The following is a 14,522-nucleotide window of genomic DNA, read 5'->3' as shown; positions in this document are numbered from 1 at the left end:
TAAAAATAAGAGAGCATCATTCAGCCAGAACGGGGCTGGCGCCCCCTCCTGCCCCCCTTATGGGCGCCCATGATATAAAAGAAAGAACCAGAGTTTTTTTTCCAAACAAATTTTCTTCCCAAAATTAATAAATAATGAAAGCCAACCCCATAGTACAGTTGTGAACAAAGCTCACAATGCTCAACCAGAGTTGGAAGAAAACAAAGCTCATACAAGTACAAACCTCAAAAGTGAAAACACTAATACAGCTTAAAACTACTTGCACATAAGGCGACTACCCCCCCCCCCCACCCCCACCTCTAAAGTTTCCGGACAATCCATCCTTTCCGAAAATATCTGCACCAAAAAAACACACTTTTATCAGTGTCGAAACCTCTCAAAATGTTATCCATCCTCCAAAAATTCTACTTGTGCTCTTTAAACCACACATTCATTACTTTCCCCTGGTCAGATTACTATTCCTTTCTAAACAGGTATTCTACTAACCAAGCGTTATGAACAAACATTTTAACAAGATTCTGGAATATATATAAGTATCCAATCCAATCCCTTGTGATTTCAACCCATGTAATGAAAAAGCTTCAATATTTAAATCAGACTGAAACAAATCAATTTCAGGCATCAAAGAGTAAATACAATCCTTTTCAAAAAACACATCGAACATTGGGATCACATTTGGACCTTTACTGATTTAACAGAATTGCACACCCTAACTGTTTTAATCAAGATAAGGTGCATTCCTTCTATTAGTGTTTGCACCAACTTGTTTCTATACACAGTGAAACATCACTAAGAAAGACAAAAAATCTATTAAAACTAATGTAGATTTTGCTTTTAAACTAAATTTCTATATTGGTTTCATTATTGTGTGCACAAATTCCCTTTATAACAAAACAAAAATTAAAAGAGCATTTTTTTCGACGTTTTATTTCAACATTTGATGCCCAGCCATATTTATCGATGTTAAAATCATTTGCCTCTCCCCAGAGGCATAATATCAAGCATGCTTCAACATTTGAAATCAAACCATATTTATAAATATTAACAATCATTTGCCTCTGTCCCTAATAAGAATTTCTGGAATATTTCAAACTCCAACTTTCATTTATTCAACTTTCCTAAACAGTGTATATTTTACTTATTGGGAACTTCTTAAACTCAAAATGGTTAGCCTTGTTGCCACCCAAAAATGACCTTTCATTTTTTTTTTTTCATCCTTATCAACCTTATTTCCACCTAGAAACAACCCTTCATTTTGTAAACAGGGCTGGTTCTGAAGCAGAAGCATATACAGGGAGAGGGGCCATCACTTCTGTGTCTCATTTCCCTGCCGAAAATTTCAGGTTTCGATCATTCATTAAAGTTATGCATACACAAAAGCTAAAGTTATGTATGCACAAAAATCATAAAACTCAGAATGGATTACCTTGGAGGATCCTTTCCATGTCAACAGCTGACAAACTTTGTGCTCGACAGTCTGATGAATCTGAGTTGTTTGTCCTAATGAAATAACATGTATATGTATACTAATAAAACAGAAGAATATACAAGCAGATAATTTTTAAAGAAGTATACAGACAAAAAAGGAGCTGGATACTTTAAATACTTATTGAGGGTCAACGGAATTTATCAAGCAATTGCAATTGATGCAAATGTACAAACATTTACTTAAATAAATTTTATTAAATTTTAAATTTTATGAACAATAAATTTATTGTTCATTTATTTCGCATGCCACCCCCTAAAAAAACTGAGGTGCTTAGAGAAAATGATGAGTTTTAGAGAAGGAATACTATTAATATGGTTCAATCCCGGTTTAAAGGGCTATAATGAGAGAAAGATTAAGATGGCTTGGGCAAGTTATGAGGAAGAAGGATGACAAGATTGTCGATGATTCTTTTTCGGCCAACCGTCTAGGGCTAAACGGTAAGCAGGTCGTCTGCGGTTGGGGTGCGAGGATGTCATAAAGAAAGATTTAAAGGAAACGAGAACTTCCTGGGAGGGTGTAAAGAGGGAAGATTTGAATAGACTGGGATAGAGGAGGAGCATGCTTGGTTGTGTTGGCCTTAGGCGGCTTTGTCCTGCGGTGAGTTGTCAGTAGCAGTAGTAGTGGTAATACTGGTACTACTACTAATAGCTCACTGCAGCATTGAAAAACATCTTTTTTTTGCATTGAAAATTTTAACAAACACACTTTTGCCCCTTCTGAATATTTGAAAACACACCCCCCTTCACCCAATAAACTTCCGTACACTGACACCATGGGACTGCTCATCACCTTTTCTAAAGTGCAACAATCTTAATAGCAATAAATAAAAATCTGACTATGGACAGAAATTTGGTTTGTTGATACAACAAATACATGCATATCTTTTTGCGCGGGGTGGGGGAGAATTAGAGGAGAATGAAGGATTGGTATTTGGTGGTTTATGTTGTAGGTATTTGGGCGGCTCTACTAGTTGACAGGTTGATAAATGGAACTTGGATTGAATTAAATTTTGGATGAGGGGTATTTGCTCTTCAAAGTGCACTGGATTGCCCCTTTGGACAGTCGTGGGTCAAGCTCTTGTGCCACCCAGAAGAGTATTATGTTACTTTGTATGTTGGAAATATTTTGTTTAACAAAATGAAAATAAATACATGAGTAAGGTACATACCCTGAGTAAGGCTGATCCCATCCTTTTAAGGGATCTGGCACAGTAACAAGCCTTTCTGTGGTAGCAGTGTGACACCTTCTTGTGATGCACCTGAGATTAATAGGCAGGAATAAGGGCTAAATATAGCTAAATTCAGTCACTGGCCGTCCTAATCAGTGCCTGACAATGAGACAGGGTATTTCGTGAAATATACAGCCTAAATTTGATAGATTGAAGCCAGCAATGGCTGCAAAAAATTATGCCCAGAGACCAATCCTCCTCGAAATAAAGCACAAACCATGACACAGGGAATGATCCCTAGAAAAGCAATCTGAGGTGACAGAAAGAAGTTTTCTTTCTAGTACTGGTTCTGAAAATCGCCTCTAGCTAGTTGCTGATGGCTGGCAAGTGGTGGGTGAACATCCTCCCTCTTTTGAGGGAAGAGTATTGTCTCTCCAAGCTAGTCTGAAGCTGGTGGCTGGGATTCTCAGGACGGGAGAAAAGAATGTTGTGCATCTTGACATTACCAGGAAATGATCTTATACAAAGAAAAAGATAGGCCAGGTTTCTTTCAAATGTCCATACCGAATAGGGCACCAATAGCCAATTTGACACTTTATTATTTTCTGGGGAGAGGGCGGGAGAGAGGCTTTGTGTTCTGAGTCTCAATTCAGTTTTCTGAGTCCCCCAATTATAATAATAACAAGCCTTTCAGTAAAAATAGCACTAATAGTTTTTAGATGTAGAAAAATTATTGAATTATTGTAAATAAAATGTATGAAGATCATTCAATTGTCATAAAACAAATACACAAAATATTTTATTTTATAACAGTGGTCATTGTGGCTTATTTATATGATACGTGGATTGTTCTTTACCACGAACAATCCACGAACTGGATTGTTTAAACCAAGCTTACACAGAGAAAATGGGGGGAGCTTTTATACGCGCCGAGACAGTATACAAAATATTTTATTTTATAACAGTGGTCATTGTGGCTTATTTTTTTCCATCTTTAATTTCCAAATTAAATTTTTATTTCATTGTGTGGTCAATAAGTGTGGTCATTGTGCTGCAGGAGCAACACTTGTGTTTTTCTCCTTTTTCTCTGCAAACAATTTTAGCTTATTACAATAAATTGGTAAGGGTCTAATCTATGTGGTTATCAGAGAATGTGTGGACCTCTGGCCAGATTGATGGGTATTATATTACATTTTTGAAGGCCTGTGAGTATGTAGTTTTATAGTCCATGTAAGGCAATTTGAAGTTGTTTCACCAAGGTTAATTTTTTCAATCCAAATGTCTGCTTTAAATTGGAAAGCTCTATTGCAGCAACCAAACGAGCAGCTTACAAAAACTCTTGCCTGCTCTTACAAGAGCAGGCAGTAGGTAAACATTTTGTCATACGCATCCACCTCCCTATACCCCAACTTCTAGGCTAGAAGGTAGGCACATTGCACCTTTTTAGACAAGAAACATGTTAAGATTTCCAAATGGCATGACCGAAGAGCCAAAAAGGGCTGGTAGTACACCCCTCTCCATTTCCATCATACTCCTAATTTTTTAAGCAGAAAGGCTCAAAGGTTGCATCTTGTTAGAAGTAAAATCATGCAAATATCTTCGATGGTAGGAATGCTGCACCTTGTTTGAATCAATATCATGTAAGAATTTTCAGTCAGTATAATCAGAAAGCACAAAGTGGGCCCACGGACCCTCCAATATTTCTTCCCTTTACTCCCTCCAAACCGTTTCATTTCTTTGCAGAAAGACAGAGTTGCACATTGTTTGAAGCAGAATTATGTAAGAATTCTCAACCTCTATTATTGAAAGCATAAACTGGGCCATTGTCCATCCAATTACCGATTTCTTGACAGAAATATCTGCCTTTAGTTAATGAAATTATACAACAATGTTCAATTCAAATAATTGGCAAACCAAAGTGGATAAGAGGCCTTTCATTGCTGTCCTGCTCCACCTAGCACAAAGGTATATGTGATGCACCTTGTTTCAACAATATCATGAAGGTACTTTCTATCTGTTTGACTGAAAGAACCAAGTTTGGGTCATGTCCCACCAAAAACCCTCCCCTCCTCCACCAGCTTTTTAATATAAAAACGGCATGCCAGCTTTCTAGTATGCCAGAATCATAAATGGATTTTAACATCAGCACGATTCAAGGCAAATTTAGGGACATGTATACTCCAATCTCCCCTTTCCCTGATATTCATTTTGCAGATATAGGGGGGGGGGAGCATGTTGCCCTTTTCAGCAGCATCATGCAAGGATTTTTAATTTATATTAATGGAAGGATAAAATGGACACACGTCCCATGCAACATATTATGCCTTTCCCCCTGCAAGCTTTCCTGCAGAAGCAAAATCCATGTAGTACCCTGTTTGACCAGAATAATGCAAACAATGTCAATGGGTATGAACGAAGGACTATATTGGATCTGTAGCCCCTCAAACACTCCCTGTCTCTCCAATCTCCAGCTTTAAACAGAAATATAAGTATGCCAAACCATGCTTAAATTGAAAACATGCACTGATTTTCAATCTGTACAGTTTGAGACACAAAGAGGATCCATGGTACCTCCAACACCCCCTCCTCTATCCTCTCTCCACCAGCATTTTAGCAGAAATGCTGACGTGTTGTACCCTTTTGAACTGCAATCATGCAAGGATTTCAATCTGTATTGATGGGGACTAGAACTAGTCCCTTGGACCCTTCAGAAACACTTTTCTCTTCTCTTGCAATTAAATAAAAAAAACACAAGTTTTTTTTAACTGAAAGTAAGGAACGACGTTAAAACTTAAAACGAACAGAAATTATCCCGTATATGAAAGGGGCTGTCCCCTCCTCAAGGCCTCGCTCTTTACGCTAAAGTTTTTTATTGTTTAAAAAAATAGAGTTGTGAGATATTCAAGCTTTAGCGTAAAGCGCGAGGCATTGAGGATCCTTTTTCAATTACGGGCCAAGTTCTTTTCGTTTTAAGTATTATCGTCATTCCTTACTTTCAGTTAAAAACACTTGTCTTTTTATTAAATGTTTGAATGTTTTTGAATTAACGCAGGTTTTGATTTTGGCTCACCGTACACAAATAATTAAAAAAAATTGTATATTAATTTTACCTTCATTTGGTTAAATGGATTCCTCGAAACTTGTTTAATTTTATTTAAGAACGTTATTATTAGTAATAAATATACGTAACTTACGAATTAACTTACGTAACGAACTTCTATATTCATAGATTTTTAATACGTATATTAGGGGGTTCCCCCCTAGTCAATACCTTGCTCTTTAAGCTAAAGTTCGAATTTTGTCCCAATTCTATAAAAATGACCCCTTAATCACAAAGGCTGTTAATTAGAATAAATAGCTCTTATGAAAGTACTAAAAAATACTTGGCTTAAAGAGCAAGGTATTGACTGGGGGATGAACCAAATCATATACGTAAAATTTTCTGTTCGTTTTAAATTTTGATGTTGCTCCTTACTTTCAGTTGAAAAACTTGTTTTTTTTATATTTAATTTCTTATCTTTTTTTTTAATAATGATGGGAAATCCGGCGCCCCTTCATAACAATGTCCCTTCCCCCTGAAAACTCCCTTCATGGAAAGATCCTCCCATATATCTCCTACCCTCCCGACCCCCCCCCCCTCCACCTACCAGAAAAAATCCTCCCTGAAAACGTCCTTATATTTCCCAATAACCAATACTATATGTTAACATGGGGTAAAGTTCATAACTTACAGCCCTCCCCCGGGGACTTGGGGGATTAAGTCATCCTAAAAGACATATTTATCATATATTCGATCATGCTGACCGAAATGGCTATCTCAAAATTTTGATCGGGTGACTTTGGGGAAAAAATGAGGATGGGAGGGGGCTTAGTTGCCCTCCATTTTTTTTTTGTCACTTAAAAAGGGCACTAGAACTTTTAATTTTCGTTCCAATGAGCCCTCCTACGATATTCTAGGACCACTGGGTCGATACAATCACCCCTTAAAAAAAAAAAAAAATAAATAAACACACATCCATGATCTTTCTTCTGGCAAAAAATGCAAAATTCCACATTTTTGTAGATAGGTGCTTGAAACCTTTATAGTAGGGTTCTCTTATACGCTGAATCTAATGATGTGATCTTAATTAAGGTTCTATAACTTTTAAGGGGTCTTTCCCCCTTTTTTCTAAAATCAGCCAAATTTTCTCAGGCGCGTAACTTTTGATAGGTATAACTAAATTTGATTGAACTTATATATTTGAAATCAGCATTAAAATCTGATTCTTTTGATGTATCTATTGATATCAAAATTCCGTTTTTTAGAGTTTCGGTTACCATTGAGCCCAGTTACTCCTTGCTTATAGTTTGTTACCACGAACTGTTTAATACCAGCCATTTAGCAGAATGCAAGCATCTTGCCTTTTTGACCCAACCAAAACAGAGACAGATTAAATTACCTTGAAAGAGGCTCTAGAGCCTCTATTAAAAAGGCTCTATTTCATGACAAAGGAGACTTTAGTCACCTGAGATAGTAGATTTGTAGCTATTGGCAAAATGAAACTTTTGGCAATATTAAGCACTTTTTCTACTTGACAGCACTAGCCATGAAAGATTAGTGATTATTCAATCAAAAGCTAACAATGACTAAAAAAATTAACATTATTCAAAAAATTGTTCACCTTTTGTGAACATAATAGCAACTAAATTGCTTATTGATGGGCATTGGCAAGCAGTGACTTTTTTTTTCTTTGAGCCTTAACCCTTTGATAGCTGGTGGCTCTTATAAAGCACACCAAGATTTTTGCCTATAGCTCCTTTCTGATTGGTTGAAACAAGAAATTATCTACATAGCCAGAAACCAGAGAACAAGAGCTATTGAATTGTATATTACTTGGCCCCTTTACGAGTCACCTAACAACGTTTGCACAGTACTGAATTTGACATAGTGAAATTTTTCGGATTTTGTGGAATGAAATAAATGGGACTCGGGTAGTATTGAAGTTTATGTTGCTTGGTGAAGGAAAAAAATCTTGTGGTGTTCGTTAGTGTCTGATGGTTCCATGACGGTTCCAAAGTTCATGGATGGGGTGGACTTGAGGGACATGTTGATCAAGTTATATTGTACTGACATCAAGGGGAAGAAGTGGTACATGTGTCTAATCTATTACTTCCTTGACGTCAGCTTAGCCAATACTTGGTTACTGTACAGGTGCAATCATCACTCTGATGCTCAGAAGCCCCTATCCCTTGTTTGTGTGCGGATATTGCTGACTGGCTGCTCAGAAGTGAAGTCAGCCCTGCAACAAGGAAAGGTAGACCACCAAGCGAGTCTCCAGTTACTTCCAGACTGTAAAAGAAAACTAGGAGTGAATGCATCCCCAGTTCCAGTGTTTGCTTTGACAACACGGCCCACTGGCCTGAGATGGTGGACAAAAGACAAAGATGCAAGTTCTGTACATAACAAGCAAACACGTTTGTCAAGTGCCTGAATTGTAATGTGCAACTTTGTTTAACCAAAGACAAGAATTGTTTCAAAGCATACCACTCAAGTGTTTAAGTAGACTGTTCCACTATTTAGCTGATGTGCCTTATAAGATCCATATTCCATGTGAAATGAATATCTGAAATAAATGATTTTCCTCAGTTGCCCTTATGTCATGGACACCTAGGAAACTACTCAAAAGCAAAACCAAATTTTTCTAATCATATTTTCATAATTTAGCCATCAAAGGGTTAAGTTAGCATCAAATTGAACAGTCCTTGTCATGGCCCACAGACAATGATATTTTAGTAATACTGACATACAGCTAGCACTGATGGGAGCCAATCAGATTTCAAGATTGGCTGAAAATTCCGTAAAAAGACCTAATTGGCTTAAGTTAGTGAAAGCTAAACCTCAGTATTAGTAAAATCTTTCTGAATGGGGTGCTATAGCAACATCAATCTTTATGCAACTAGGGTTAAAATCAAATTTCCCCAGCTAGACCTACCCTCCTATACAACACAGTTGAAATTAAAACTTCAAACTATTTTAATTAGGTAATGAAGGTTAATAGATAAAGTTCTAGATGATGGACCTTGCTGTTATTTTAGAAAGTCTGATATGCCTGGAAAACATTTCTTCAATGTTACAAATAAATTTGATGAGCTAGGTAAATGAAACTTTCACAGATTTTCTGTAATAAGTATTTCAGCTGATCCCAGAAATTAAAGGTTTGTCTGGAAAGCAATATATTACTCCTTTTGATTTAGGGAAATGAAAATTCAGGGAACAAATCTAGAATCTAGATTAAGCCCTAGTAAAGTAGCTTATTCTTTAGGTTCTGTGTCTATATCTTCTTATTTCTAACATTTGGAAAATTGTACAGAAGATAGGTGTATATTAGCCTACTTATCTTAACTTTGGTAAAACACTTTATTAAAATAAGTTTTGGATTGATTCAACTTTCCTTTGACCCTTGGCTTAGAAAAAATAATTATTAAAATTTGATAGTTATTTTCTGTCAAGCTGAAATTTTTCTCTAGCCTAAGATACATTTTTACCAAATTTTAAAAATCTTATAAATAGGAATTTAGCAAAGGTATGAGGCTCACAAGACTTTACTTGGGGCCTCACTTGCATAGGAATAGCATTTTTGTTTTCTTCTGAACTAAAAGCCATAATAGCAAAACTAACTTCTTTAAATTTGAAAATTCTATTCATTGAGTTTCCAAATTTGCTTCCAGATTAACTGCATTCCATATTGCATCCCCATGTCTATGTCTTAATATATTACAATACTTTTCTTACAGATAGAACACAGAGATTGAGGCTTTTTACTAATGAAGGAGAATTAATCCACCTTGAGAGATGTGGAGTCACCAGTGGTGTCCCACAGGGAACTGTCTTAGGATCTATGTTTTTCAATATCTCCATAAATGATATTTTTCAATTAACTACAAATCATCTAACTCTCTATGCTGACAACTCAAAGTTGTTTAGTGCAGTCAATCATGAGTCACTAAAAGCAGATCTTGACCATATTCAAAACTGGGCAACAACATGGCACATGAGCTTCAATATTGAGAAATGTAGTGTTATTCATTTTGGCAAGTCCAACCCAGGTTTCAAGTATACTTTGGTCAATCAAGCTGTATATAACATTCGAAAGACTGCAACGGGCAAAGAAGTAACCATGAACCTGGATGAATGGAGGGATTTTAGAATTTTTGTTGACAACCAGTGCAAATTCCATTCAAACTACAAGAAGACTGTTTCTCATGCAAACTCTGTCCTAGCACTCTTAAAAAAAAAACTATACCCAGTAACCCTCCCTTTATTTTTGTGAGGTTGTACAAGGCCAGCATATTGCCATTGACAGGAGGGGAAATTGAAAGAAGCTTTTCAAGCCATCTGTCAAAACTCAACATCAACAACAGTTTTCCTCCTGCTGTGTAGGTTGCGCAAGGTCAACATATTGACATTGACAGGAGGGGAAATTTGAAGAAGCTGTTCAAGCCATCTGTCAAAACCCAACATTGACAACAGTTTTTCTCCTGCTGTGTAGGTTGCACAAGGACAACATATTGCCATTGACAGGAGGGGAAATTAAAAGAAACTGTTCAAGCCATCTGTCAAAATTTGACATCAACAACAATTTATCTCCTGCTGTGTAGGTTGCACAATGCCAACATATTGGCATTGACAGGAGGGTACATTCAAAGAAGCTGTTCAAGCCATCTGTCAAAACTCAAAATTGACAACAGTTTTTCTCCTGCTGTGTAGGTTGCACAAGGCCAAAATATTGGCATTGACAGGAGGGGAAATTCAAAGAAGCTGTTCAAGCCATCTGTCAAAACTTGACGTCAACAACAGTTTTTCTCCTGCTGTGTAGGTTGCATAAGGCTAACATATTGGCATTGACAGGAGGGTACATTCAAAGAAGCTGTTCAAGCCATCTGTCAAAACTCAAAATTGACAGTTTTTCTCCTGCTGTGTAGGTTGCACAAGGCTAACATATTGGCATTGACAGGAGGGTACATTCAAAGAAGCTGTTCAAGCCATCTGTCAAAACTCAAAATTGACAACAGTTTTTCTCCTGCTGTGTAGGTTGCACAAGGCCAACACATTGGCATTGACAGGAGGGTACATTCAAAGAAGCTTGGAAAGTAGGTTAGTTTTTTCTAACCTACCTAGTAGCCTAATTAGTAGCCTAGTAGGTAAGCCTAGATGTAGGCTATCCTTCAAGGACTCAATTCTTTTGAGGCACAATTTATCTAAGTTTATAACAGGTCTGGATAAACTTGGGGCAGGTGGCATGAAGATTAGACAGCATTTACCAAAATTAGGTTCATTCTTGAAATGTGTGCCATGGTTAGCCCTACTATTGACTATCAGTGCATTTAAAATATTATACTGTTAATACTTAGGTATCAGTGTTCAATGGGGCCTACTGAGAAAGAAATATGTTAAGTAAATAATTCTTCCTTCATAATATGCAGAAAAATTTAAGTTAATCATTCTTAAAAGTGCTTCACTTTACTTTACCCCCAGCCCCCCTAGTGTGTAAACATATAGCCCAAATTATACATATCTATGCATATTTCCATTTCTTGATTTCAGCAATGTTGCTTCAATTCATGGAGTTTTAAGTTAAAAGAAAAGCATGACATGGTGTATGAGGATGACCTGGAACATTTTCTGAGTAATTGCCAAGTTTGGGGAATTTGAGGAATATTTTTTTTTTCATGAAGATGTTTAACTGCTCCCAGGTGTATGTGAGACTTATTTTAGGGATCTAATCATTGCAGTAGACAGTTTTAAAGGCATGGAAGCTTTTAGGAATGACTATTTTCCATTTTTCTGTGTATTATAAGGTAAAAATTGTTACCTTAACATGTTTTCTTCTCAACAGGCCTTACTGTACACTGATACCAATGGATAGAATATTTCAAAAATTTAGACTGATTCAACAGTTAGACTATCAAATTTTTAGGTGGCATGAAAGAGGTTTTACAATTATTTAAGTGTTGAAGAGGTGATTAGGTGTTCAACCATCTTGCTCTATCAATAGATGTACAACTTCTAAACATGAGTGCCCACAAAGGGGGGCACCCCAATTAATTACCAAATTTTATGCCTTGGATTTATTCTTGAAAGTTTTATTCACCTAACTCTACCTACTTTCCAAGAAAGAAAGAAGCCCCTCAACTAACAATTTACTAATTTACCCAAAATCAGTTTCTCTCTTGTTACCCTAGGTCTAGTGTATGCATAGCCTAGTAGGTAAGCCTAGATTTAGGCTATCCTTCAAGGACTCAATTCTTTTGAGGCACAATTTATCTAAATTTATGACAGGTCTGGATAAACTTGGGGCAGTTTACTAGGATAAGGCTTATATTAGCAGACTATTCAGGTAGGCCTAGCTAAGAAATACTTACCTCTATAGTCAGAATTGCATCCTGAATCCAAATTTAATAATAATTTTTGTTGAAAATGAGCTTTACCCCAACCCTTATATATACCAATTCAGGTTATATATTTGCACATCAGGGGGGGGGGTAAAGTTCAAAGTTAGGCTAGGCCTACCTCTATAGTCAGAATTGCATCCTGAATCCAAAGTTAACATTCATATTAGAAATGAACTTTACCCCTACCTCCCTAATGTGCAAATATATACCCTGAATTGGTAAGCCTATATATAGGGATGGGGGTAAAATTTTATTTCTGACACAAAAAAAAGGTTAAAATTTTATTCAGGATGCAATTCTGACTGTAGAGGTAAGTTTATTTCTTAGCTACCTGAATAGTCTGTCAACATAAACCTTATCTGTTTACTTACCTACAGATAAAGTGAGGGAAACAGGGGAGGTGATTAGCCTACTTCAAAAGCTCTTCCCAGGGATGAATTTAGGCTCTGGGTCAATTCACCTAGCCTACTTCTAAAGATAGAATAATCCCTTACCTAAAATCCAGTAAAGTTCTACCAAATCATATTATTGAGTTAGGAATAAAGTGAATGCACCATTCGATGCCTTTTTTATGCTGAAGTTGGCAACGCTGGCAGAGCGAAGTTTACTTGTCTGTCAGTAATCAATAATTTACTGATTTACCTTGTATTAGAAATACCTGACTTTCGTTTTTGGTCAAGAGGGTGAAAGATATACCTGTCTTGTTAAAGACAATCAATTTTTCTAAATTATATTACCATCCAATATACTGCAGATTCAGATTTATCTCACCGGAAACACGCTTTAAATAAGTGTTGAATTTTGGCGGAAACAGTGTTGTCAACTCATCCAAAACAGCTACCAGATTTTTAACAAAAAAGTGATTTTTTTTGGGTTTTTTGTTTTGAGAGGAAAACGAGCAGAAGAGGGGAGAGCACCTGTTGCAACGGCCGTAGAGGTACCTGCCGGGTCCTTTGACTATTAAATTGTGGGGAATAGGTAGCGGGGCTCGACGCTTCCCTCGTTTTCCTTGACGTAAAAGCTCCAAAGAATTTTCCCCGTGCGCAGGTTTGCCGGTGACCATTTTGAAATTTTTGCCGAGCGACGTTGCCGGTGAATATTTTACGAGCGACTTCTTCCTTGGCCAAGATGACCACTCCAAAAAAATAGGTCTGGAATACTATACTGAACTTTGTGGTAAGATTAATGCTCAGTGGTGTACCGAAAAATGAGATAGCTAAGACGTACACTGACTTCTTTGGGAAAGAATCGATGAAGGAGGCTAAAATCCTCATCTACTCTATTGTTCATCCAAACGTACGCCCCTCCATAAAACCTATTGAAGGCGAAAATGTTCTCGACATAATGAAAATGTTAAAAGAATGTGATCTGAAAAGTGTGGAGCTACCAACTTTTGTTATTGCCGAGCCCAAGAAGTCTCCTCTTGCGGTAGCCAAATTAGTGCATTTGTTACCAGAAATATTAACGAGATGAATGCGAAGTTAAATTCACTGATTGCCCGAAATAAGGACTCAACAACGCATAGCCTGCCAACACAAGCACCGACAAGTTTCACCTATGCTGTCATTCTTAAGAAGTCGGAAAACCCGCAACCTTCCGCTGCTGGGAGAAAAGCTTTTATTGACAAATTATGTAACAACGATTTAAGCATAACAGATTATGTTGGTGAGTTGAAGCCAACCCAAACTGAATGGCGTATAAACCTGAAAGACAAAGACGCGGCCGAAAAACTGAGTGTTGATATTCTAAACAGTGATAATGCGACTTTGGACCCCAAAATGAAAACTCCTACCTTTTCTGGTATAGCTAGACTTGTACCCACAGAAATTGATACTGATACTCTTTTAGCCGTGGTCCCGAATTGTGTTAAAGCAGAGCAAATCCGAGCAACCAGGTCCTTCAAACTGCAGTTTTCCCTTAAAAGTGATCTGCAACATGCAAAGCGGAACCCGCCCTTGATAGGATACGAAAGAATTCATATTGATGAGTTTATTTATGTCCTACGCCGTTGCTTCAACTGTCAAAACTATTGACACCTAGCATCAAAATGTGAAAACTATAAAAGTTGCACGAGATATGGCGAAGAAAGACATATTTCAAAAAAAGAGAATCCTTGCAAAAATCCTATTCGGTGCGCGCTTTGCAAATTCGATAAGCACTCCTGTTATAGCATCCGTTGTCCCGAAGTCCTGAAAGCAATGAAGAAACCGCAATGACAAGAGCCACCATTTCATCTCTTATAGTAATATCTTGGAATATGAACGGAAATCTGCGTGATAAGGTGCCAATTATAAAACAATTTGCCAAGGATCATGACATATTTTGCATACAAGAACACTTCTTAAGCAAGGATAGTTTGGATTGTATCAAGTTCTCTGACAAGCATCGGTTCTTTATTAGAGAAGCGAAATCAAGCTGTAGAGGAAGGCCATC

General features: G+C 37.1%; 1 protein-coding gene across 1 annotated transcript in view; it reads right to left on the bottom strand.

Annotated features, from left to right (window-relative positions):
- LOC148952822 (uncharacterized) overlaps positions 1-13,152 on the bottom strand; it is an 85,232-nt gene extending 72,080 nt beyond the window's left edge. The window contains exons 1-4 of the mRNA XM_089087790.1: positions 13,031-13,152; positions 7,834-7,986; positions 2,658-2,747; positions 1,427-1,500 (exon numbers count right to left, since the gene is read on the bottom strand). Coding sequence (XP_088943916.1) covers positions 1,427-1,500; positions 2,658-2,747; positions 7,834-7,986; positions 13,031-13,152 — 439 coding nt within the window. The remainder of the gene's footprint in view (positions 1-1,426; positions 1,501-2,657; positions 2,748-7,833; positions 7,987-13,030) is intronic.
- Positions 13,153-14,522: the final 1,370 nt, after the last annotated feature.

This window comes from Artemia sp. Qi Xiang Cuo, chromosome 4 (assembly GCF_049724085.1).
Source record: "Artemia sp. Qi Xiang Cuo chromosome 4, ASM4972408v1, whole genome shotgun sequence".
NCBI classification, from domain to species: Eukaryota; Metazoa; Arthropoda; class Branchiopoda; order Anostraca; family Artemiidae; genus Artemia; species Artemia sp. Qi Xiang Cuo.
This window is presented reverse-complemented; position numbering and strand designations above follow the sequence as displayed.